Source organism: Rhopilema esculentum, chromosome 15, assembly GCF_057945365.1.
Source record: "Rhopilema esculentum isolate cy_ngs chromosome 15, ASM5794536v1, whole genome shotgun sequence".
Lineage (NCBI taxonomy): Eukaryota > Metazoa > Cnidaria > Scyphozoa > Rhizostomeae > Rhizostomatidae > Rhopilema > Rhopilema esculentum.
In genome coordinates, this window is record NC_142829.1 from 821688 (window position 1) to 849459 (window position 27772).

General features: G+C 38.7%; 2 protein-coding genes across 2 annotated transcripts; both read right to left on the minus strand.

Annotated features, from left to right (window-relative positions):
* Positions 1-393: 393 nt before the first annotated feature.
* On the minus strand, positions 394-9935 carry LOC135685555 (G protein-coupled receptor 157). Its single transcript, XM_089112736.1, has 4 exons — positions 9774-9935; positions 6428-7122; positions 2626-2829; positions 394-2358 (listed from the first exon to the last, which is right to left on the minus strand). Exons 1-4 carry the CDS (start codon positions 9796-9798, stop codon positions 2071-2073), a joined length of 1212 nt encoding a protein of 403 aa, XP_088968862.1. The 5' UTR covers positions 9799-9935; the 3' UTR covers positions 394-2070.
* A 3037-nt stretch (positions 9936-12972) lies between these two features.
* LOC135685211 (G protein-coupled receptor 157) lies at positions 12973-27270 on the minus strand. Its single transcript, XM_065201061.2, has 4 exons — positions 27057-27270; positions 16287-16960; positions 15389-15580; positions 12973-13804 (listed from the first exon to the last, which is right to left on the minus strand). Exons 2-4 carry the CDS (start codon positions 16926-16928, stop codon positions 13547-13549), a joined length of 1092 nt encoding a protein of 363 aa, XP_065057133.2. The 5' UTR covers positions 16929-16960; positions 27057-27270; the 3' UTR covers positions 12973-13546.
* Positions 27271-27772: the final 502 nt, after the last annotated feature.

The following is a 27772-nucleotide window of genomic DNA, read 5'->3' on the forward strand; positions in this document are numbered from 1 at the left end:
ATCAAAATGGCGCCCTCCATAATTAACACTATTGTCTTTTTCCTGAGAATATTGGCAGTACAGGGGCGGTGCCAAGAAATTCAAAATGGGGGGGGGGGCGCTCGAGTTAATAGCTTTATTTGACTAAAAAAGAACATTGGGGATGGCCGGCGAGAGGCTGTCGGAGGCCCTAGGTATAACTCTGAATAAAAGAGGCTTTCTTGCGAGCGGACCGAGCAGAAAATTTTTGCGACCACGCCCTTAAGATTGGCTTAAAAACATTTCAAAATATTTCTTGCAGTCATTTTCTTGAAATCGCTTGAAAATCTTGAATTTTTTTGCTATTTTCAAGGCATCTTTTTAGCACGTTTAATTAATTTTAGTCTTAAAATGGATTTCATTACTTTGTAATAAATAAAAGAATCCATCCTATCTTTGTACCGTCGAGACAAATTGGTCCTTTCATGAGAAATGAAGCAATGAGACCAAATCTACTGACCCCCTTAGAGCAGGTCTCTGAAGGCCAGCAGAGCCAAAGAGACTCATCGAAAATCAAAATTTTCCCTGGAAGGGGGGGCATGAGTCCGGACACTCTAAACACCGACTGTCCCCCGACACCCAAAACACAGTCTGTGTGCACTATGAGTGCTGTGTTCTCCTTTTTTATTTTGACTTAAAAAGCAGAAGCCCGGCAAAAGAGGTTTCACAGCCAACGTATCTAACCTGAAACTCAGGTTAATAGCTTAACCAACAAACAAATAACCAGTAGAAAATTGATTGATCAAAAGAACGCTGACTATAGCACATGAAATATAGTGGTCAGCGATGCCGGAGTCAAGGGAGGTACGCTTTGCAAGACTTCAACTTCGCTAGCTTTGCCCGAGTGCCCTGAGACATAGTCAATGCCTGAGACAAATACAAAGCAGGCAGAGAAAGATCGTCTATAACTGGCAACAGCTGTTTAGCCTGATGTGAGGCCTTCTTTCTATTGATTCTAGACCAGAGGTGTAGAGCTAGGGGGCTCGGGGGCTGAGCCTACTTGTTGATGCCAAAAATTAGCCAAATTCTACTTTTCCTGCTGTTATTAGCAACAATATGTGCAAGAGCCCCCCTTGTTATTTTGATAGCCCTACACCATTGCTCTAGACGGATTTGTCAGTGAAGAAATTCACCGCATCTTTTATTTTTTGTAGCAACAAATAAACGTATTCATAACTATCTACAACAGCATCTAAACAGTACCAGTGTTCTTCGTACACAGCGACAGGATACCTTTTTTGTGGAAATCAAGTATTTTCTGTTCAAGAGTGAGTTGCCCCTAGACAATACGGAAAGAACTTTAATCCAAGTAATATATTTCGCTGAAGGGTTTGTTTCAACCCCCCATTTTTAAATCTTAATGCAAAAGGGCGTCAGTTAGTCTGGTATCATATGTCGGCCACCTAACGAGAGCAAAAATACAAAAAATCGTGCTAGGCAAGATTGAAATGCACCATTAATGTGTATTTCCTTATCATGATTCACTAGTACAAAAAATTAATGTGCTAAAATTTTAAAGTTCAAGAAAGAAAAAGATACAAATTGTAAAATATACAAAACTATTGCAAAAGAGTTTTTTTTACATCCTTGTCTAATGCAAGGAATAATGAACGAAATCTTCACAGATAATTAGATACTGACGCCACTAACATACAAATTGTAGAAAAAAACAATAAACTGATCGCCTCACCTCTAAAAATTTATAACTGCAGTATAATGTTTATACTTAAACTTGTGTTTAGCTTAAAATTGTACTAGAGGATCAGGGTAACTGCCAAATCTCTAAGAGTACACAGGATCTTTGCATACAAGCAATTTGCGAAGAATTGCGAATTTTGCACCCCTGCGACTTGTAAATCGTTTCTACTTCAACTGCCTAAAATATCGATAGTTTATTGATTGCAAAACTCTTTGGTTGGTCGGTGAAATCATTTGCTGTTCGGTAAAACCCCCTGACAGTAGATAAAAATTGAATAATATTATCATCTTGATTTCATCGCCAATGTTCCTTTAATTTCCTCCATCACCCTCCTCCGCCACTCTCTGTTGATCTCAATCGTTCTGCCAACTTGAGCCGTACTTCTTAATTTGCAAGCCAGGTGCTAAAAGAGAGCGATTATCATCCGTAGATTGAGAATGCGAGCTAAATGTAGATTCGTGTCCTCCATTCAGACTTCTTTCGCCTGGCTGATTCAGATGACTCTGGTGATCAGAAGACGAGGCGTGTCTCTTCCAGCAAACGTAATACATAAAGGCATCCTTGATATGCCTATTCACCTTTGGATTCAGAAAACAGAACAAAATGCAATTCAGAAACCCTTGAATGCTGTCTCCTACACCCTGTAGAAAAATGGAAATTATTTATAAAATGACTTTGGGAATTTTGGGGACTGGAGTAATGGAGTAAGCAATATTAGATGGAAAAATTCGAATCAATTGAAAATTGATGGGTATAAAATTTCTCAGTTTCAGACGACAAGCCTGCGTTCAAAGATTGGAATAAAGAAGTTCGTTCTCAATGCTCATTTCCTTGCTCATCTCTTTGCTTTTAATATCCTTGCTAGAAAAATTAGGAGGTATTCTGAAAATATCAAAATAATACAGAACCTGAAGGGTTAACAAGACCTTCTCCCATGCGGTAATCGTTTGCTTGTGCGACACCCTGTTGCTTACCAAAACATCGAGGAACCTTATCAAACTCCAGATTCGCCCCAAGATGAGAAGGATAGGGACGAACACCAACTTTCTATCAGCACTTTTAGCTGATTTTAGAACATCCGGTTGCATTGGTGCATTGGATCGGATTTTCAGCTAAAGATAAAGATGGACAGTCAAATTCAAAAAAGCACATAGAAGGTCGCTAATGCTGAAAATATCAAACTAAAAAACACGTGGTTTCAAATATAACATCATCAGTGGCGTAACGCACAGTGTGCACCTTTAAACACATAACTAAGGGCCCCCAAACATTTGGGCCCCGAAGGGGCCGCCGAGAAACTTTTCGAAAAGCGGGTTTTTGTATAAAAACAAATGTTTCTTGATAGGCAACATTAAAGTGGGCGCAGGACGGGATATGATTTGTGAGCAAACACAGTAATGACATAAGATAATGCATGTGCATGTCAATAAGGCTTCCACACATAATATCCCCACATAATGAAAGTTCTAACTCACTTGATTCTAACGTTAGAAAAGAAAAAGGAAAGAGATGGTGCAAAAGGCCTTAAAGAAAAAATGGGTAATTTCGAATTTGTTCTGTTTATAGTCATGTGGGAAAGAATACTGCGTGTTATAATATATACATCAAAAGAATTACAGTTGCCTAAGTTGGACCTTTCTTTAAGTTGGACGGAAATTGTATTGATTACATTTCTTCATCTAGATCTAGGTCTTATAATATTCTTCATTATTCATAAGGACCAAATAAGGACAGAAAGCTTAAAGTTATGTTGGAATTTGTTGCAGAAAACAAGTCAAGTCATTCAAATATTGACAGTATCTATCGAAGTATAATGCCCATTCACTTTTGCGAGTTAAACCAGCTTAAAATAAGTAAGGTTATTGAATGGGGCCTTCTAATTGGTCCATCCAAGAAATCGTTTGATTGGTTGAAATAAAACCTAGTATGAACAATTTTTTTTGCGGTACAGAATTTGAAAATGGCTTTGAAAAAAGCAAACATTTTACAACATACTTAAAGCTTTTTCGTCTGACACTCCTCAGAGCATAAAACGTCAGAATAGGTTCCGAAAAAACACGATGGAAAAATATATACCCAGTTGTGGATCGAAATAGGCCAATCAGGAAAACGCAAGCACAAGACCGGTATAGTTGGCCAATCAGTGCCGCGAGCCTAAAGAAAAATTACCAATGGAGTCCAAGAGAGAAAACGAACTCCTTTTGTCTACACAATGTGATTCTGGCTACGTAGGGCGCACAACCCAAAGATTGGGGGATAGGATAAAACAGCATGTTCCTTCAAACATACCAGGGGCGGATCTAGACGTTCGCACCGTTCGCACATGCGACAGTCAAACTTTTAAAATTATACTAAGAATCTGTCTCGAGAGAGGTTTTTGCTGAACAACAACTTTTTCGCTTATTGGCAAATTTCTCATTTGTGTTTTGATTCTATTTACTCGGGAATTATGCTTCAGTTGTATTTGACAACTGAACACCGTGCAGGAGCAGGAAGATCCAAGGTCTGAATCATGCATGATTTAAATTAAACCTGGCCATAAACAGAAGCAAAGTCTTAAACACAATCTCTAATTCTATCTCGATCTTGATTCAATCTGATTCAAATCTCAAAGCATCCTGACTAAAAAACAACAGGGTACCAATGTAGTTAGATTAGGGTATTTCGGTGCACAGTATGATTAGTAGCACGTTCGCACCGATTCGCACAGCTTTTGTTTCAAAATATTTAGCCAATCAAATTGCTAGATAGTGCGAACTTCGGTGCACAGTATGTTTTTTAGTAAGGTCGCACCACTGGGCTAAGATTAATCCGTCCTCATTGCGTGTATTGTGCAGTTTTGAGCATATTTATGCCTGGCATGGGCAAGTTTTTCACTGGAGAAAAGGAATTTTGTGTTATGGAGTCGGCTGGCTACATGTAAAACGAATACGTTAAACCTGGTAATTTGGAAGACAAAGGTCGCTAGATTTTCAGAGTAACATTCGACACGGGATGTTTTCAAGTTTCGATGTTCATTACCTCCTCCATGGATCGAGGGCCTACTGATGTCAATAAATGCACTGGACTAGGGTGATAATCAGTGGGCGATACCTGCGATTTGGTTCTGGCGAAGAAATAATGTTCAGGACGTTGGCAGAGAAAAATTTTCACTTAGACAAAACTTTCAAAGTGAATCTTTTCAATGTGGATTTTCAGTTCTTTATCAGCTTTCAGATATTTCCGGGTAATGTTTACTTGCTTGGGTATTCCCCTGAATTCGAAGGGGTTTCTTCGGAGTAAAATACATGTTTACACGCTGATTTGGTTTAGCTATTAAATAATATTAGTTATTAATGCAGGTTTTATGAATATTTGTGTAAATTTGTTCTATTTGGTTAGTTCTGAAAATTCATTGCAATGATATTTTTTATTTTTTCGCGTGGCCTGGTTTGTCATCGTATACCATAAACAAATCGAAAAAGACGACTCGAATTTTTGCCTGACTATGAAAGGAAAACCGTCAATACGCTTTCTTGCTTTACGCTTGGCTAAGAAAGAACAAATGATTCTGTAGTATCAATTGAAAACTCAGATAAGGAATAAACAACAGTTTGGCCACGTTCTAAATAAAAGCCAATTTAATGTGCGTGTCGACTGCTCAAATGAGAAGGGGGCGAATATCCTTAAAAACCAAGGGGTGTGGTCACGAATGATATTTCCGACCACACCCTTGTGTGCGACAGTCAGAATATTTTCTAGATCCGCCCCTGAAACATACGAAACAAAACTGCCCCTCAAAGAGAACAGCCTCCTCGATCTTGTAGGTCTAGAAACACTGTTAAAACAAGTGATTCTGCCATTGGTCAACATCTTTTAGACAACCCAGATTGTGCAAAACTCTATAATGACGACATGTTTCGGATAATTGGCAGAGCCCGGTCGCCCTTCCATCTAGCAGTTTTGGAGTCGATCTACATAAAAACAAAAAAGCTGCCATTGTGTAGACAAAAGGAGTTCGTTTTCTCTCTTGGACTCCATTGGTAATTTTTCTTTAGGCTCGCGGCACTGATTGGCCAACTATACCGGTCTTGTGCTTGCGTTTTTCTGATTGGCCTATTTCGATCCACAACTGGGTATATATTTTTCCATCGTGTTTTTTCGGATCCTATTCTGACGATTTATGCTCTGAGGAGTGTCAGACGAAAAAGCTTTAAGTATGTTGTAAAATGTTTGCTTTTTTCAAAACCTAGTATAAATGTAGCTGGTTTAACTGTGCCAGTGTGAAGGTGACATAAGCAAACATTTATTATTCACACCAGGTTTCTTTAATATTTTGAAAAAGTTTCACATTCAAAGTATTAGGGAAGGAGAGGAGTTGTTATTTCATTTCATGTGCCACCATTAAAGAGCGTAAAAACATATTTGGCGGCAGAATCTCTCTTCGTATATTGTTCCATGTTATCTATATAGGGTTTTCTGGGAAAATCTCAAAGAGTGAATGATTAGGCTGTAAAATTTGACTCAACTTTAGTTGGGGGCCCCAAAACACGACTTTCACCAAGGGCCCCACACTGTTCCGTTACGCCACTGAACATCATATGAGCAAGATAATATTTAAATGTTTACGCAGCCTTGCATCTCTTCACCAACACTTTTAACGGATTTTACCACCAAAAAAGTGGTAAGAGGAATCTCTCGAAGAAATAGCATAAAGTTAGAATGACCTACCTCCTTATGAAGTTTGAGTTTGATTCTGACGTAAACGACAAAGATTGTGCTGTACACCACAATCTCGATGGCTTTTGCGTCTAAAAAGTGCCATATAATTTCTGTTTGTTGTAACTTTGGTTCTGTTTCGTTATGGTAAATCCAACACCAGCCGCCGGTGAGGGCATCGGCAGAATACCCAAGCATTTTATTATGAAGTCCAATACCGTTGATGATTGGCCCAAGGGTCCAGTTGACCACGTGGCAATACGGAAGTAACCTCTTTCCAAGCTCCTGCCTGTTCAAAATGATCGCCGTGTATAAGTACAGCGCCAGTGTCAATGTCCACAAGAACGACATAATTGACACCGAATTCGTGATGAAGCTCTGAGCAACACACAAGTCATTGAAGGGGTCACTTAAATTCTTTTTGATTGATGTCTGTAATCCCAACATGTTCGATATTGCAATGAGGAAATCAGACAAACTTAAAAACAGGAGTATTTTACGCGAGGTCGTACGAATATCCTTCCAGCATATGTAGGACAGAATGATTGCTAAAGATCCGAATACTGAGAGAATACAGGCAGCAATAACAAATGCTCGGTTTTCTGCAGAACTGGCATACTCAGCGTATGGGTACTTGTTGCTTTGGGTGATATTTGGAAACAATGGGTAGCTGCTGTTGGAAGCGAGGCTGGGCCTCATTATGCTGCCTAAAATGGCAAGAAGAACCAAAATCAGTACCAGTTTTAGACAACAGGATAAACACTGAGAGGGTCTGTGTTACAATCAGTGATTGAATGTATTGAATGATCTATAAAAATCCATTTCTAAAGTAAACAGACTCTACTAGCACAATGAAATGTATTCTCTGCCACTCCTTGTTTATTTCAAAACTAAGTGCAGAGGGTCATATGCAACTAAATGCATTATCAAACAGAATAAGTTTAATGTGAAAATTTTTTGGCGGTACAAAATTTGAAAATGGCTTTTAAAAAAGCAAACATTTTTCTACATACTAAAACGTCATCGTCTGACGATATACTAAAACGTCTGACACTCCTCAGAGCATAAAACGTCAGAATAAGGATCAAAATCAACAAAATGGAAAAAACAAAGATGTCCAAATAAACAAGATGGGAAATGAACCTTTATTGTGTAGAAAAATGTTTGTTTTTTTAAAGCCATAATCGGTTTACTACTAAATGTTAAAATTGCCGGGTGTAATTTGAAATTTTCCTGGAGCAGCCCTAAAAATTTCCCATAAAGATAGGATAACCATATCTCTTTTAGGGCCTGTTTACATGGATGAAGAACGGGGGAAAAGAAATGCGAAGGAGAATGGAAGAGGAAAGGATTCTCCTTCGCATTTCCTTTCCCCCGTTCTTCATCCTTAGACTCTCCGAGGCTCTGGCACTCAGGGTAGGTCATCCCAGGCGGTGGATCTAGCCATTTCCCAATCAACACTTTGCAGGTCGAGAAAAAAGGCCTCCTTGTTATAGTTTTTCATATTGCGATATTCAGTCTTAATTTGTTTCCTTATGAGGGAGAGATCGCATTAAGTTTTCTGATGCCAAAGCTAGCCGGGAAATTCGGTTAGCCGGGAAACTCACCTCCATGTAAACAGGCCCTTAGAATATGTTTTAACTGTACAAAAATGTCACATCCCATATCCAACACACTCCTGTGTAACAAGCCTGGCAAGGATTTTTTCACGAGGGGTAACAGGTCGATATAGGTATAGAAAACTGCATACTCTATTAATTTTTTCAGCCTTAGAGGGGGGCCAAAAGGAGAGGGTGGCCTATTAGAGGGGGGGCTTATTAGAGAGGGAGGGGCTTAATGCCATAATGCTCTGGGATTTCTTCGAAAGAATCAATATCAGTATCCTTTTGACTTCTAAAGCGCACAAGGAAATCTTTACATGGGTAGTATTTAATGCACACGATCTTATCATCATCACACCCGCCAAGAGACCCACGCAATGCGCATGTTTTCTTTGTTTGACATCAGGGGCTAACGAGGGGGGCTTAATGAAGAGGGGGCTTATTTTGAATTTTGGTTTGGTAAGGGGCGTTTAATGGAGAGAAGGGCTCAATAGAAGGGGGGGTTAATAGAGCTTTAACGGTATTTGGTCTCAGAAAAATAGTTCACGGGAATATTTATTTCTTTGCCGTCGCGGTGGTCTACAATACATTATCAAGGCCGTCGAAAGCGGGGGCTGGGGCTGGGGCTGGGGCTGACGCCTCCAATGATTGTCAAACTGCACTATATTTCCTTTATAAAAGTGTGCTGAATAGGGGCAATACAATAGACAGCCCACCCCCAATATAAAATTCGCACCGACGAAACTGCATTATCCCGGTTTCTTGGGGCTGTGGTACCCAGGCTACGGAGTCTGCATTTTCAAATGGATCTTAGTTCTTGTTGTAATCACAAGATGAGACGGTTTTGATTAAATTAAAGAAACCAACTAGAAACTTTTAGCACTTAACTAAAACTCCAAAATCCTAATACTTTAGTGCTGATGAAAGCCTCTTATAAGAAAATCTGCATAATTCTAGAAGACTCTTCACATTGTGTGGTGCTAAAGAGGGAGCTGAAAACAGACTGGGGACAAAATCTCAACTTGCAGTTGACGTAATGAAATTAAAAAATGTCAGGGTCCTTTAATTTTTCGAAAGGGGATTCCCTGGTCAGTAAATTTCTCGCCGGGGACAATTTTCAGCAGGTTTGCTACACAGGGTCGTTCCATGCTACACAGGGTCGTTCCAACGTTCAGCAGTCAGCCGCTTTATTTCATAATGGTGTTTTGCAAATGAAGCAAAATTTTATAGACCACATAAGAATTAAGCAAGCTATCCAAAACTCTCCCCAACTGCAAATGGGCCAGGACTTGACAAATCTAGCGGTGACCTCGAAAATACACACTTCCGGAATACCAAAAGTGCAATCAGGTGGACTGTCGATCTTGTAACTTTGGTGCAGGATGTTTGAAATTTGGATTGAAATGGAAAGAGTGTGTATCTTTCTGTGCAATTTCTGCCTTTTGCTATTTATTTTGAATTAAAACGATGCTTTTTAACGAGTTTTGTCTCTTTGCTCCAATAGCTACGGAGGAGCCACGCCTCAAGCTAACGTAGAAGAAAAACATTGCGATTTACACTGCTAAAATTACCGTAGTTGAATTAAAAAAGCATCTAAAAGGTAGTTTGAAGCAAGCCTTGTTTTAAGATATCAGTCCAATTTTTGGAGTTATTAACGATTTCCCTGTATGACCCCGAGCGCTGCCAGCATGATTGCTTTAACCACAGATATGCGAGGTAATATAGAGTTTGTTTGATTGAAAAGGACACGAGCTTACCTACTAAATGCTTTCCAGTATCCATGAGTCTTCGTTTTACAGCCAAGAACGACAGCGATTGCTTGTTTCGTCTTCGTGGTGGGCCAGCTTGTGCCAAGCATGTGACCGTTTAGTTTTTGTCGCCAGTCGAAGGTTGTATCAGCCACTTCCGCATTAGGACCAACAAGAAATTGGGGAATCGCCTGTTAACGAACAGATTGGTAAACAAACTCAAACTTTTTTCAGCGACATACGAATCAATAACAAGTTATAGGGGCGGGCTGGCTCCAAATTTAGGGCCCGGGCAAATGAGTCGAATAATGGCCCCAAAAAACAAATGAAGTTGACGTGTATCACCAAAGTTTTTTCTTTTAAGACAGGCTTAATTAAAAGAGTATTGGTATATAGCTATTAGCAGGGACGCCAGAGAAGGGGGACGCAGGGGGTTAACCGCCCCTGTTGCATTTGGCTAAAGCTGGGGGCTTAAATGCCCTATTCATAGAAGTGCTCTTGACCCCGGTCTTTTGTAGGAAATCCATGAGATTCATATGAAATCCCGACTGTAATGCCTAATTTATGACGAAATTTCTCGAAACTTGTGAAGAAATTCCTTATGCCAAAATTTAGCCGATTTTTAAGAAACCGACAGAAGATCGAAGGAAAATGACAGCTACGAAAGAATTGTTGGTAGCTGGGAATTATTTTTTCAAATGCCCTTTTACTCAAGCCCGCCCCTTTAGTCGTTCCAGCATCCCTGACAAAGAGGCTCTACAATCCTTAACCTCCGCGTCATTTTCACTGAAAATTTAATTTTGACGTAGAATAATGGGTTAAGGGAAATCATGCCATTATATTATGGGGAAAATATATCGTTTTCTAGCTAAAGGACTTTCAAATGGGGGGAGAATGTAGTTGTGATCGAGAATTTTATCATTATAGTGTATGAATTTCTAGGGCTAAATCTGGCTGCATAAAGTATCCTTGTAGGGTCTCTATCACTAAATTGCATAACAACGACAATAAGGGACCCCACTATTGATTGGTGAAATGCTAAACCCCTCAAAAATAAAAATCTTTAATAAAATAGTATTATCCCACAGATCAAATCATGGGCTTAATGAAATGTCCAAGATGTTCAAGAAATATCTTGACATGTAATTTTTCAGTCAAAGCATGATGGGTTGATATTTTCCCGACCATTGGTTGAGCAGCAGCAAAGATGGGAACATCAGTAGCATGGACAGGGCTGGCGATACGTTATTGAAAGTGGGAAGGGGGGGGGGGGTTTCAGATTGCAATAATGTAAAAATTTGAAAATATGACATTATAGAGATGGCCAAAAAATGCATCTAAAATATTCACAAGTTTGACCAGAGGATGATTCTAAGCAATACCAGTTGACTTTCTTTTACAATACTTCCTCGCGGTTCAAATTGACTTCATTTTGAAGTGTCTAACCATGAGGAATGAGATAAAAAAAGTGGCAAGCAATACAAAGGTGGAAAGTCAGAATCAGAGCAACTGACTCTAGGATAATCTGGACTGGAATAAAGCTGGGTGAAAAAGTAGAAGAAGGGAAAAAGGTTTGAAGTACAACAAAAACAACCAACGTCTTGAAAAAGTTCGAACATTTCCTTATCGAATTGGCATCTAGAAAAGGCAACATGATGCTTGGAACGAAGTTGGTTTTATAATAAATTTTCTGCAGAATAGGAAAAGAGATTTTCTGGAGAATAACAATGAGAAAAGAGATTGAAATAGGTCGGATTACAACCAGGGCCGGATATGCTGAATAAGCCAGGTGATAGCCGTGGAATTATTTTCAAAAAAGCATCTAGTCTCTGTTAAAGTCAGGGAAACAGATTTGGCTCTACAATTAGTTCTTTAACCTGGGACTCTGCTCACCAGATTGGGAATCGTCCTTGGATTTTACCCACTGAATGAACTTTCAGTCCTTTACATAAGTTCGCCTTGGCTTTCGTTAAGCATTTACTAGGCAAGCACGGCGACTTCTACCCTTCCAACCATGCACTGGCACAATGAGAATGAAAATGGCATCTGCCGCAAATTATCAACTTAAAACCGGCTTTGCAAGAACATTAACAGCAAAAACCTGATTGAGAATTCTCTTCTCATATATTCACTTTTTAAAAACATAAATATGTTACCTATGCTGGTATTTTCTTTTGAAAAAAACAGCTTACAAAAGTCATCGCTTTATTTGAAACCTTTTTTCCTATAACATTTTCAAACAATAGATCGATATCTGTCTCGTCATTTTTCAGTAAACATATAGAAAGATACAATTACAAAATATACAAAGAACAGATAGGATCTTCGAGGGTCAAAATGTTCTGTAAAATCTCCAGCCCAGGTTCTTGTGCTCCATATTCATTACCTTCTGGTGAGATTTGTTGAAAGGGAATTATCAATATCAATTTCGATAGCAAACATTTTGATATCACCAGACTCTTCTCTAGTATGTTTCTTAGCGTTGGTCTACTGAAAGGTTTTTATCTGCGAGGGTGCTTTCCCCTGGACTATTCTGCAAAAGATCTTCCTTAAGAAACTCACCACCATTCAAAATTCAGCCGCTTATTACTGATATGTTATTTCAGAAGTATTTTTTTTGTAGTATTAGTTTAAAATATACTTATTGAGGTGGTGTTTTTCAAGTACCCACACATGTGGAGGTTCAGAAAAGTGATGGTGAATGGTGATCTGCCGGGACATAAAGGGTGAAACAGTATAGGACGATAAGCACAGCAAAACAGCACAATATATTATGTAAATTTAACTAAAAGTAATGACCAATGTTGTTAAAATATTCATAGCAGCATTATTTTGACTTATTGTAACGATGAGCCAAGAATTCCATAAAAGGTCAAAGGTGGAGCGTGATCACGTGACCTTTTTAATTACGAAAAAGCATCGTTCTCGACTGAATGTACTCAAAAATTGCCGTAACTACTGTTATCAAGCAAAGAATGTTACTTGTGTTGTTTCCAAAAGGATTTTCACCCTCCCGGCAGATCACCGTTCACAATCACTTTTCTGAACCCCTACATATGTGGGTACTTGAAAATAACCACCTCAATTTGTCCGCATCCAAGTGGTACCTACCTCAGAATTAACCTGGTCTAGAAAGACCAATGATAAAGAAATTCTTACTTCGTAACAAAAGGAGAATCAGTATCAAAGCACAAAAATGACTTGCAACTGCAACTTAGAAAAAAGTAAGCAAGGCAAAGCTAAACTAAAATTCTGAATACAATTTAAAAACTAAAATAGACTAAATTTTCGTCTATCGAATTACAAATTTTGACCTACCCATCTGTGATTGTGCTACATTGAAATTATATAAATCTCTTATATAAACATGATATAAATAATTACTAAACTAAAGCTTCTTAGGGCTCTTTGTGTAACTATAGCATGCAAATTATGATAATCATAAGTAAAAATCTTAAACAGTGATCATTTTCAATTTTCCAAATGTAAACATTTGAAATTCAAGAAATTGTTGTCGTGCTGAGATGCAATAGGCATGTTATGGTTTTGGGATGTCCAGTGTTTTAGTCAGTACGGCAATAGACAATGATTTATTTCTTTGCTGTTTATTTAACGCGTTGTAAATTAAAAGCTTTTCATAAAATATTTTTTCATACGATGGGGAAGATAAGATCTAAAATCTTATGCATTCTCTTGAACATACCCTCGACCTTGAAATTTCAAGAATTCGTAGGAAAATTCAAGGACTGTTCATTAAAATTTCAAGAATAGATCGTGAAACTTCAATTGTATGATTTGCATTGCAGTTTGCTTCTGTCAATAAGTGGGTCTTTCGCACTTGCAAACACACTTGTGTCACAATCGCTTGAATAATAGTTATCCTTTCTGAGGTCCAGTTGCTGCTCCTTCAAACAGGTCAACCTGCAAGCTCTGGGGCAGATAACTGTAGGCAGCAGCTCCTTCAAATGTTGCCTTACTCTTGGTTGTAGAAAACAGAAAAAAATGCAGTTAATCAGCCCTTGTGAGCTGTCACCAATGCCCTGAAACAAATCATTTTGAGCAATTCAAAGCTTCTCTTGCCTGTCTGTCTGTCTACAATGTATCTCCAAAACAAAGAGATAGAAATGTTGACATAAAATATTCGCTTAAAACACAAAAGAACACAGTATTATCATAGCTTCCCAGCTGTTGATATCTATCATTCTAGAGGATTTATAATAATAAGATATTACTTATCAGGGCCGGCGAAACGTATTTGAAAGTGGAGGGGCCAAAACATCAAGGTCTTGAAAGGGCTTAGAAAAGGCCACCACTATGGTTGGCAGCAAGAATTTTTAGAATTATGATGTCTTAGAGATGGCCAGAAACTTTATCCAAAATGGAATTTGACTGGAGAAAAATCCGAGGCAATATATCTAAGCTGTGTTTTATCAATAAGTCCCATAGTTTGTCTATTGTAATGTTGACATGAAATAGGAAAAGTCTTGTAAAGTTTTAGAATAATTTTTAACTTAGCTCGTAATGAAACCTTTTTAGATTTAAAAAGTACCCAAAATAAGATGGAGGAGAAAAATTTATGAAACACGGTTTAAAAGAAACATTGATACTGAAATAACGATAGAAGAAATATCTAGCTAAAGATTTCTAAAGATTAAGAAAAACTAAAAATAAAAGATTTATAAATTTGTACAGTAAGAGCATTATTTTGTAACATCTGGTCTCAAGTTTTTGGAAAATAGTGCTTTTAAGAAAAAGACTCGCTAGTCTGGTCAAAATGAGTTTTAACAGAATTTATCATTGGGTTCAGATTTTTGTTTATATTAGGGATGAATTATAGTTACAATCAAACTTTGAAGTTTTCTTGATGATACATTTAAAGAACAAATCTGCCCATTCTTTATTTCTCACATCCTCCAACACCTCCAACAAATAGACCTTGTGCGCCAAGTTTAGGCCATAGAAAAAAAGAAATTCAATTTTTTAGTGCTGGCATCAAGTTTTTCTCGATCTATTTCCTAAGCCAAGCTGTTCCTCGTTATACAACTTGAACAATTACAGATTTTTTTGATTAACTCCCCATATTCTGTTTTGCAAATGTCTTCTATGGTAAAGACATACCAACTAAACTAAAGCTAAGGGCAAAATTAAGGGATTACTAAACACAGTTTCTTTCAGAATGGTATAGTATATTTCTTTCCACTTTTGCCTCTAAATTTATTTTTGCTCTGCAGAAAAGTGGGGGGGGGGCATCCTTGGTACAAAGAATAAGTAATACCTGACCTTTATGTGCAGGCAAAACAACCCTTAGTTTCCTTCAAAATACATTTTTACGAAAGGCATTGAGCAAGTCATTTAGCAGGTGCACTAACAACACAGACTAAATCTAAACTTATTTAAGCAAATGCCTTGTCATTGATTTTTGCTACATAAGATGATTTGTGACCTTTATTACTAGTCATTACAATAAAATTTCCTAAAATTTGTGACTCTGAAATCTCGATGTATCACTTTACCTATGCCTGTAAATTAAAATGTTCTCTTTTCATAAGTGTCCCAATGACTAAAAAAACTTGACATTTCACATTCATTTACACAAAAAAAAGAAATAGAGAATATGTCCATACCTGCAAAACAAGTAAAATTTGTGCCCATAGTGTCAGGGTTGATGGTGTCTTGTTCAAAGCAAAAATCAGAAACCGAACAGTTCCAGGAATTCTCGCAAGTACAAGAATGATGGGGAGCAGTATCAGTTTCCGGTCTGCAGATTTTGCAATCTTCAAAACACTTGTATCAAGATTTTGCAGCTGTGACTTCATCTACGATAAGTATGTTTCAAATAACATGTAACACAATTAAGGTATATTATCAAGAGCGCAAAGTATTAGATTGATATCAGTCTTCAGAACGTTAATGATATTGATAAGAACGACTACCTTCCAATCATCAAGTCACGATAAATAGGCATTCCTTGCTCATGGTCTAATCACCAAACAGCTTCATGTGATCTTTGCCGCAACTGTTTACAGTTGGTTATTTACAAAATATGTTGTCAAAATCAGTACAAAATAGCTTCTTGTGACCAGTCTACCGATATTAATGCTTCAGGAATACCACGACTCTATAGCGTTAAAACCTCCATTTGGAATCTTCACTAAAAATACTATAAAATGTAAAGAAAATACTCAAAGATAACGATACAGGGGGTAGCAAGAGAGGTTAGAGGGGCCAGGGCCCCCTCAATATTCTAGGAAGTCCCTGAAAAAAGGTTGCAGATCGTACTGAGTTTTAAAACATGCACATGTTGCCTCTTATTCCACTCTCCCATGACTGTGTTGGTTTGCACGTTTGTGCATTACCCCTATGTACGTTATTTTTCATATAGTCATTTCTATATGTTGGTAAAAAAATGTAGCCAGCCCCCCCCCCCCAATGTCAAAGTCCTAACTAACCCCATGTAACGATGTAATGGCATGTGGAAATGTCCCCCTTTTGTAGACAGCAACTACATGCTACATAACTCACCTCTCTTCTTAAATTAATCTTAACTAGCAAATAGAGAAAACAGATGGCAGCATAGGCAACAATTTCTATTGCTTTGTAGTTTGCCAACATCCAGTTGATTTCTTTGGAACAATGAATATGTTGCTTAGAGGAGCAGTTGAGGTGGCGTATCCAGCACCATCCAGAAGTGACTTCATCATGTGTATTGCCCAGCATTTTCTGTTCTGCAGCAACTGTATTTATTAGCAGTCCAATGGACCAGTTGAAAATATGGAAGTATGGGGTAAGATACACGAAAAGTTGATAGTTGTTTTTAATAATTGTCATATAGAGGCAGCATGCTAGTGTGACTGACCAACAAAATGAGCTGATTGATGCTGCAGACATAATAAAACTTTGAACAATGCATTTTTTGTCTTGGGTTTCAATCATTGTTGGCCTAAAAAAAGTTCCACAAATGTTTCCAAGAGCAATGAAGAAGTCACAGATACTGAGCCAGACAAGTACTTTTCTGGACACTGTTTGAATGTCCTTCCAAGCTATGTAGCTTAGAATAATCATCAAGGAGCCAGCCATTGATAAAATGCTTGTTAATGATACCAAAGTCTGATTCATTGGTGACATTGCATACTGTCGATATGGGAATTCTTCAGGGCCTGCCATTTTCACCAGGATGCTTCAGCTCTCTCGATGCACTGAAAAGGCATTTTACTTGGTTACATATCATAAGATAATAAAAGTCATATTTATCCCAGAATAAGAAAATCAAAGAAAATGAAAAGCCTACAATGATTTGGACATTTCTTTTATACAATTCCAAGATATAAACAACATTAAGAAGACTAATTCTGGATTGTTACTCTTGCAGGATTGTTTATTTATATGTGGTTTTTGGAGACCCATCTAAGCAAATTTTGACCCCCTGTTTATTAATTTAATTTTTCTATTTGCTAGTTATGTCTCCAGGTGTAGCATTCATCTTCAAGGTATGTCTTACAGCAAGCCACCCCATGAAGCAGCATTCCGGAAGGAGGCAAAAAGAGCAAGTGGACTGTAACGCACAAATAAAAACTCTTGGGAAACGAAACTGTTTATCTCCGTGTTTCAGATTTCAACACGTAGGGTAATTCCCAAATTAGGCATAGCCTCGTTTATGTGCTCAGTAGCTATAAAAGCTTTGCACGCTTGGCTTTTGGGGTGTTTTTTGCAGATGCTAAAAGATGAAAAAATCATATTTGATGTGCTTCGCTGTGGAACAGAAATGTACTCAGTCTTGCTTTGAAAAGAAGGATTATTTTTTACTTTGCTTAGACATTGTTTGGTCTGCAGAGCTTTTAAGCTACATGGATATAAAGTTTGTGAGTATATAATTCTACGCTTCTTCGTCTCGTCCGCTTCCACCATGTCTAAATTGTTCGTTGTTTTGCTGCATGCTTCGTTTTTACTTAACATGTTGATTTGGTGTTAATTTTGATTAATTTGTTTTAGCTAACCGCATCATTATACACCTAAAGCCAGCTGTTTTTCTGCTGTGTTTCTTGGGTTTGGGCTTATTCTGATGTGAGTTGGCAACACCCGCTGTAGCGAAGTTTGTTTTTGGTTTGGTGCTACATGGAGGTTTCAGATAAGTTCCATTGAAATAGATTATTACTAGTGGCAAGCGTGTTGTCGAGGTATCTTAACAAGATGTTTTTAGGCCAAGAACTTTATGCAGTTGACCAGAAGCTACTGAAATGCTTTAGAGAATTCTCTAGCAGAAAGGAGATTATAGTTCCTTGACTTGCAAGCTGGTCTTTTAGTTTGTCTTCCTGCTGGCTTCTAATTTCTTTTCTAAATTACCTTCGTGTCCATGTATTGATTATGTTGGATATTCTTTCCACATGAAGTGTTTTGCTAAAGATGTTTCATTTTATGATGTTTCGAGTGCTTTAGAGCTTTTATCTCAAGTCAGAAGAACGACCGAGATACTTAAAAGACTCATTTTGAGAAACAACTGGTACAATTTCGTTGTTAACAAATAGGTTTGGTTGATATGGGTGAGAGGCAGTTAAAGACTTTTTGATGCCGAAAGTAATACATTTATCCAACCTTATGATCAAGTTTGCCCATTGGCACCATCGCGAGAAGCAGATTAGCAGTAGCTGGTTCTCACGCTTTCCACTTGTAACAACTGCAGCATCGTCGGCATATTGGAACCAGTGGACTGGGTTGAAGCTGCTTTCATTATCATGTGGAGAAAAACCAAGCTTTCTAAATTTCTCGGCCTTGACATACTGGATAAAAGTATTAAAGCAAAGGTTGAAACGAAGAGGGCTTAAGCAGTCACCTTGAAGAACTCCACAGCGAATAGGTATTAATGGAGTGTGGTATTCATGTGTGATCATGGAAGTTTTAAAGTCATAGAGATTGGAAACTAATGTTGAAATAAGAGGTGGAATATGATGATAGTTTAGAATTTCAAGAATTAAGTTGTGATGTACCTCTCCAAAAGCGTGTTTGAGATCCAGCAGAGTTATAACAAGTGTATGTTGTTTGATTCGAGCTTTCTTTATAATATGTGCCATTAGAGCAGTGTGTTCTACGACACCTGAAATGTTAGATAGAAAACCTTTCTGAATTTCGCAGTCGATGAAGTTGTTTTTCTTTAGAAAGCCAAAAATAGAATCACGAAGGCAAGAAGTGAAGACTTTTAGAGGTACAGATTGAAGTGTGATGGGTCTGAAATTCCCAGGGTCATTGGAATCGCCCATTTTATGAATGAAAATGGTGCAAGCTGTTTTCCAACTTTACGGGATAGTGCCAGAATTCCAAGCGACATTGAACAATTTCAGTAAGAAAGCTACATAGATAAGTGCATCCTTTAAAGCAAATTATAGACAATTGATCCAAAGAACAAGGAGAGCTTGAGGTCTTCATGCTGCAAAATACATTTGTAACTTGCTAATATGTAGGTGGCTCGATTTGAAATGAGGTTAAAGGCTCATCGAATAAAGGAATCATTCCGGATAGAGAAACCTTTGTTTGGGGACAACTTTACAAAGAAATAATGTAATGCTGTTATCAAATTCACATGCGGAAGGGTAAAAAAGTGTTTTGAAAACACTGGGTCTTGTTTGGTTTAAACATATCTCACTTTTGAACATTTATGAAGGTATTTAAATTGTAAGGTTTGAATTACAAAGTGTTTTGTTCTATTCATAATAATAATAATAATAATAATTTATTTATTTAAGGTTGGCGCTTATTGCTAGCTTAGCTCACATGCTAATTTAAGCCAACCGAAACTTGAATACAAGATACTATAATAAATTAAATCTAAATTACAAATGAGATAATACTTTTCAAGAATATAACTATAAAAACCCTAAATTATCTATATACAATCCGCACAATCTACAACTGCAATCGAAATCGTAGATTTGAATATTTCTTTTGAAGTTGTTGAGTGTCTGGGACTCTTTTATAGAAGATGGTATAGCATGCCATATCCTAGATCCAAGAAAACATGCACTTTCAATACCATACTCTGTTGTTTCTGGTTTCGGTGCAAAAATACTTCTGCAGCTTCGAAGGTGGTAAGGTACATCTTTCAGAACGAAAATTTGTTTCATGAAACTAAGATGAAGATTGCTTTGAGTTTTAAAGATTTCGGTAGCAAGCAACTTTACATTTCTCTGGTGAAGGGAAACTGATTCTTCTTTTTTCAACAAATCTTTGAAACTAAAACAACTATCCTTGTATGTGATTCTCAGGGGCTCTCTCGTGAATTTTCTTTATTTTCTTATTAACCGACTTGTCATGAAACATCCAGATAAGTGGACAATAGCGAAACTGGGACGTAACAAATGTTGTTACACTGTGTACTGTGCACTGTGTAGAGGTTTGTGTGCTGCAACACTATTTTTGTGTGCACTGCTGTAGAGGTTTGTGTGCTGCAACACTAACTTTGTGTGCACTGCTGTAGAGGTTTGTGTGCTGCAACACTAACTTTGTGTGCACTGTGTAGAGGTTTGTGTGCTGCAACACTAACTTTGTGTGCACTGCTGTAGAGGTTTGTGTGCTGCAACACTAACTTTGTGTGCACTGTGTAGAGGTTTGTGTGCTGCAACACTAACTTTGTGTGCACTATGTAGAGGTTTGTGTGCTGCAACACTAACTTTGTGTGCATTGCTGTAGAGGTTTGTGTGCTGCAACACTAACTTTGTGTGCACTATGTAGAGGTTTGAGAGGTTTGTGTGCTGCAACACTAACTTTGTGTGCACTGCTGTAGAGGTTTGTGTGCTGCAACACTAACATTGTGTGCACTATGTAGAGGTTTGTGTGCTGCAACACTAACTTTGTGTGCACTGTGTAGAGGTTTGTGTGCTACAACACTAACTTTATGTGCACTATGTAGAGGTTTGTGTGCTGCAACACTATTTTTGTGTGCAATGCTGTAGAGGTTCGTGTGCTGCAACACTAACTTTGTGTGCACTGCTGTAGAGGTTTGTGTGCTGCAACACTAACATTGTGTGCACTATGTAGAGGTTTGTGTGCTGCAACACTAACTTTGTGTGCACTGTGTAGAGGTTTGTGTGCTGCAACACTAACTTTATGTGCACTATGTAGAGGTTTGTGTGCTGCAACACTAACTTTGTGTGCACTGTGTAGAGGTTTGTGTGCTGCAACACTAACTTTATGTGCACTATGTAGAGGTTTGTGTGCTGCAACACTAACTTTGTGTGCACTGCTGTAGAGGTTTGTGTGCTGCAACACTAACTTTGTGTGCACTATGTAGAGGTTTGAGAGGTTTGTGTGCTGCAACACTAACTTTGTGTGCACTATGTAGAGGTTTGTGTGCTGCAACACTAACATTGTGTGCACTATGTAGAGGTTTGTGTGCTGCAACACTAACTTTGTGTGCACTATGTAGAGGTTTGTGTGCTGCAACACTAACTTTGTGTGCACTGCTGTATAGGTTTGTGTGCTGCAACACTAACTTTGTGTGCACTATGTAGAGGTTTGAGAGGTTTGTGTGCTGCAACACTAACTTTGTGTGCACTATGTAGAGGTTTGTGTGCTGCAACACTAACATTGTGTGCACTATGTAGAGGTTTGTGTGCTGCAACACTAACTTTGTGTGCACTATGTAGAGGTTTGTGTGCTGCAACACTAACTTTGTGTGCACTGCTGTATAGGTTTGTGTGCTGCAACACTAACATTGTGTGCACTATGTAGAGGTTTGTGTGCTGCAACACTAACTTTGTGTGCACTATGTAGAGGTTTGAGAGGTTTGTGTGCTGCAACACTAACTTTGTGTGCACTGCTGTAGAGGTTTGTGTGCTGCAACACTAACATTGTGTGCACTATGTAGAGGTTTGTGTGCTGCAACACTAACATTGTGTGCACTATGTAGAGGTTTGTGTGCTGCAACACTAACTTTGTGTGCACTGCTGTAGAGGTTTGAGAGGTTTGTGTGCTGCAACACTAACTTTGTGTGCACTGCTGTATAGGTTTGTGTGCTGCAACACTAACATTGTGTGCACTATGTAGAGGTTTGTGTGCTGCAACACTAACTTTGTGTGCACTATGTAGAGGTTTGTGTGCTGCAACACTAACTTTATGTGCACTATGTAGAGGTTTGTGTGCTGCAACACTAACTTTGTGTGCACTGTGTAGAGGTTTGTGTGCTGCAACACTAACTTTATGTGCACTATGTAGAGGTTTGTGTGCTGCAACACTAACTTTGTGTGCACTGCTGTAGAGGTTTGTGTGCTGCAACACTAACTTTGTGTGCACTGTGTAGAGGTTTGTGTGCTGCAACACTAACTTTGTGTGCACTATGTAGAGGTTTGTGTGCTGCAACACTAACTTTGTGTGCATTGCTGTAGAGGTTTGTGTGCTGCAACACTAACTTTGTGTGCACTATGTAGAGGTTTGAGAGGTTTGTGTGCTGCAACACTAACTTTGTGTGCACTGCTGTAGAGGTTTGTGTGCTGCAACACTAACATTGTGTGCACTATGTAGAGGTTTGTGTGCTGCAACACTAACTTTGTGTGCACTGTGTAGAGGTTTGTGTGCTACAACACTAACTTTATGTGCACTATGTAGAGGTTTGTGTGCTGCAACACTATTTTTGTGTGCAATGCTGTAGAGGTTCGTGTGCTGCAACACTAACTTTGTGTGCACTGCTGTAGAGGTTTGTGTGCTGCAACACTAACATTGTGTGCACTATGTAGAGGTTTGTGTGCTGCAACACTAACTTTGTGTGCACTGTGTAGAGGTTTGTGTGCTGCAACACTAACTTTATGTGCACTATGTAGAGGTTTGTGTGCTGCAACACTAACTTTGTGTGCACTGTGTAGAGGTTTGTGTGCTGCAACACTAACTTTATGTGCACTATGTAGAGGTTTGTGTGCTGCAACACTAACTTTGTGTGCACTGCTGTAGAGGTTTGTGTGCTGCAACACTAACTTTGTGTGCACTATGTAGAGGTTTGAGAGGTTTGTGTGCTGCAACACTAACTTTGTGTGCACTATGTAGAGGTTTGTGTGCTGCAACACTAACATTGTGTGCACTATGTAGAGGTTTGTGTGCTGCAACACTAACTTTGTGTGCACTATGTAGAGGTTTGTGTGCTGCAACACTAACTTTGTGTGCACTGCTGTATAGGTTTGTGTGCTGCAACACTAACTTTGTGTGCACTATGTAGAGGTTTGAGAGGTTTGTGTGCTGCAACACTAACTTTGTGTGCACTATGTAGAGGTTTGTGTGCTGCAACACTAACATTGTGTGCACTATGTAGAGGTTTGTGTGCTGCAACACTAACTTTGTGTGCACTATGTAGAGGTTTGTGTGCTGCAACACTAACTTTGTGTGCACTGCTGTATAGGTTTGTGTGCTGCAACACTAACATTGTGTGCACTATGTAGAGGTTTGTGTGCTGCAACACTAACTTTGTGTGCACTATGTAGAGGTTTGAGAGGTTTGTGTGCTGCAACACTAACTTTGTGTGCACTGCTGTAGAGGTTTGTGTGCTGCAACACTAACATTGTGTGCACTATGTAGAGGTTTGTGTGCTGCAACACTAACATTGTGTGCACTATGTAGAGGTTTGTGTGCTGCAACACTAACTTTGTGTGCACTGCTGTAGAGGTTTGAGAGGTTTGTGTGCTGCAACACTAACTTTGTGTGCACTGCTGTATAGGTTTGTGTGCTGCAACACTAACATTGTGTGCACTATGTAGAGGTTTGTGTGCTGCAACACTAACTTTGTGTGCACTATGTAGAGGTTTGTGTGCTGCAACACTAACATTGTGTGCACTATGTAGAGGTTTGTGTGCTGCAACACTAACATTGTGTGCACTATGTAGAGGTTTGTGTGCTGCAACACTAACTTTGTGTGCACTGCTGTAGAGGTTTGAGAGGTTTGTGTGCTGCAACACTAACTTTGTGTGCACTGCTGTATAGGTTTGTGTGCTGCAACACTAACATTGTGTGCACTATGTAGAGGTTTGTGTGCTGCAACACTAACTTTGTGTGCACTATGTAGAGGTTTGAGAGGTTTGTGTGCTGCAACACTAACTTTGTGTGCACTGCTGTAGAGGTTTGTGTGCTGCAACACTAACTTTGTGTGCACTATGTAGAGGTTTGTGTGCTGCAACACTAACTTTATGTGCACTATGTAGAGGTTTGTGTGCTGCAACACTAACTTTGTGTGCACTGTGTAGAGGTTTGTGTGCTGCAACACTAACTTTATGTGCACTATGTAGAGGTTTGTGTGCTGCAACACTAACTTTGTGTGCACTGTGTAGAGGTTTGTGTGCTGCAACACTAACTTTATGTGCACTATGTAGAGGTTTGTGTGCTGCAACACTAACTTTGTGTGCACTGCTGTAGAGGTTTGTGTGCTGCAACACTAACTTTGTGTGCACTGTGTAGAGGTTTGTGTGCTGCAACACTAACTTTGTGTGCATTGCTGTAGAGGTTTGTGTGCTGCAACACTAACTTTGTGTGCACTATGTAGAGGTTTGAGAGGTTTGTGTGCTGCAACACTAACTTTGTGTGCACTATGTAGAGGTTTGTGTGCTGCAACACTAACTTTGTGTGCACTGCTGTATAGGTTTGTGTGCTGCAACACTAACATTGTGTGCACTATGTAGAGGTTTGTGTGCTGCAACACTAACTTTGTGTGCACTGCTGTAGAGGTTTGTGTGCTGCAACACTAACTTTGTGTGCACTATGTAGAGGTTTGTGTGCTGCAACACTAACTTTGTGTGCACTGCTGTAGAGGTTTGTGTGCTGCAACACTAACTTTGTGTGCACTGCTGTAGAGGTTTGTGTGCTGCAACACTAACTGTGTGTGCACTATGTTGTGTGTTGCAACATTAATTTTGTGTGCACTGCTGTAGAGGTTTGTGTGCTGCAACACTGACTTTGTGTGCAATGCTGTAGAGGTTTGTGTGCTGCAACACTGACTTTGTGTGCATTGCTGTAGAGGTTTGTGTGCTGCAACACTAACTTTGTGTGCAATGCTGTAGAGGTTTGTGTGCTGCAACACTAACTTTGTGTGCATTGCTGTAGAGGTTTCTGTGCTGCAACACTAACTTTGTGTGCACTATGTAGAGGTTTGTGTGCTGCAACACTGACTTTGTGTGCAATGCTGTAGATGTTTGTGTGTTGCAACATTAATTTTGTGTGCACTGCTGTAGAGGTTTGTGTGCTGCAACACTGACTTTGTGTGCAATGCTGTAGAGGTTTGTGTGCTGCAACACTAACTGTGTGTGCACTGCTGTAGAGGTTTGTGTGCTGCAACACTAACTTTGTGTGCACTGCTGTAGAGGTTTGTGTGCTGCAACACTAACTGTGTGTGCACTATGTTGTGTGTTGCAACATTAATTTTGTGTGCACTGCTGTAGAGGTTTGTGTGCTGCAACACTGACTTTGTGTGCAATGCTGTAGAGGTTTGTGTGCTGCAACACTGACTTTGTGTGCATTGCTGTAGAGGTTTGTGTGCTGCAACACTAACTTTGTGTGCAATGCTGTAGAGGTTTGTGTGCTGCAACACTAACTTTGTGTGCATTGCTGTAGAGGTTTCTGTGCTGCAACACTAACTTTGTGTGCACTATGTAGAGGTTTGTGTGCTGCAACACTGACTTTGTGTGCAATGCTGTAGATGTTTGTGTGTTGCAACATTAATTTTGTGTGCACTGCTGTAGAGGTTTGTGTGCTGCAACACTGACTTTGTGTGCAATGCTGTAGAGGTTTGTGTGCTGCAACACTAACTGTGTGTGCACTATGTAGAGGTTTGTGTGTTGTATTTATATTTTGTATTCATGCAAACGATTTGTCTGCAGCAACCATGCATTTATTCATGTGAAATTCATTTTGTAAACACTTTTGCTATTGTGTGCCTGCATGTCCCTTGTATGTGACATGGTATGGTACCTAAGGCTGTATGCCAACACAAAAACGTTTCTGCTACCTACAGGGCAATGGCGGAGCGTCCAGGTATTCAAGGTATTTAGTCAATACCCTGATTTTTCTTAGAAAAAATATAATTATACCAAGGTATTTAGTGAATACCCTGATTTTTCTTAGAAAAAATATAAATACCATGAAAAATTGTAAGAACAAAAAAATGCTTTGGGGCTATTGATTCTGGTTGAATTTGTTGCCTTCGATATGCTGCATTTTGTACAAGTACGAAATGTAACGAAATTCATGGAAACAATAAAGCTGCAAAGAACAGAGAAGCTGGGAGATCTTTTAAGTTAATTTTGAAGACTGAGATACTTCATGTTGAATTAAGGTTGATCATGAATACGCAGTGAATACCCTAGATGGTACTTCAACCAATCAAAATGCTCCTTTCCAGGAATAATATTTACCGTTAACCAGCTAAAACAATGGTCCTGTAGGCTGAGAAATATGCAGCATACAGCCTTAAAGTTGGTTGTTAATAATCTCACTTTGAGATAGATATAAACAGCTAATGGACGTTGAAGCGGTTTGAGTGATGAAGCTTCATCGAAAACAGTAAATATGACTTCTTTCAAAAACTATTGCAATGTCTGTATTACTGTTTCATAATCATTCTCTCATTTGACCGCTAATCTACCAACAGCAAAGTGGAAAGAAAAGGTAGGCTTCTACATAATACTACACGTTATACTGCATTATTCTAGCACATTAATTTGCATTATTGTGCAGTCTCATCTCATTACCTTCGATTTTTTCAAACATTAACTGGTATTGAAAATATCACGATTAGGCAATGAAGAAAAAAATCTAGACTGCATACTACAAACTATTTGTAATGCCCATGTGAATAATTTTGAAACTTTCAAAAGCCCTTATGCATTAAGGTATCAAGAGCAGGTGTTTACAGCTACTTCCTCATCAGTGCATATTTTAGAGAATTCAACAACAACTATTGGCACACATTTCGACCAGTAAAATTTTACTGACTTTCAATGATATGTTTTGATTTGATGAAATGATTAGTGGTAATTTGATACAATGAATGAGTTGAAAGAGTATATTGAGTTGGGCTCTTTAGCAAAGTATCGTTTTCATCATAGAAATTCCCTGACAGTGCAGTTCTGGCCAACTGAACCAAAAAGAAAATCAGATAAAATGTCAATAGCTAGTTTTTTTAATCTTCCTATTATCGTCTTGTTTTCACCAAGCCCCACTGAGCCACACCAATGCGACAGGGGGCAAGTAAGTGCTTCAAACTCATGAAAATTCTGTCGTAAGAAAAATTCTGATCTAGTTAGGTTTGAATCTAAAAATGGATCAAAGTTATACCTGCTTTGTTGACTGAAGAGAGTTCTATACAGAACTACAGATAAATTATCCCAGCGATTTTCCCCTCTTTACCAGTTTGATAAATCTTTTCTTCTAAGCAGCTTCTTCTAAGCAACGAAGAGTTAGCGATGGGCCTAAAATACCATTATCGAAATTCGAAAGTAGTAAAATTCACGTGACAACGCGACATCCGAGACCCTCTAAAATATGGAACAGAGCAACAAGAAAAGAAAACAGGAAACCGGGCCCGCGCCACTTGGGGGGGGGGGGCATGGCCTCCTCACTTTTTAGCTAAATAAAAACAGCTTAAATCATTCATATAGATTCACCTTTAAATAAAATCAATGCATTGAACCAAAGTCCACAACTAAAACAGCCTCAGCAAAATGTTTGCCAGAATTCGGGCTTTCTCTACATTGCTGAACTCTCCAGTTTCGGATGAAGGCGCGGGCCCTGGATAACTTTGGAAAGTATGAAAGGAAAATTAGTTGAAAAATGTGAATCGAAAACTTAAGAGCAATATAATATTATCCAAAAATGGTAATTTATCGTATAAATTTCTTTAATATAAATGTTCTTTAAAAGAATAAACTTTAAAAAAATGCTTTAATTTTTTATCCATTTGTATGCAGGCCCAAATTAAATTACATGAACGTTATTTAACTAATTTTCGAGAGCTATCGAACTACCAAACTACATAATTTTAACAAAATGTT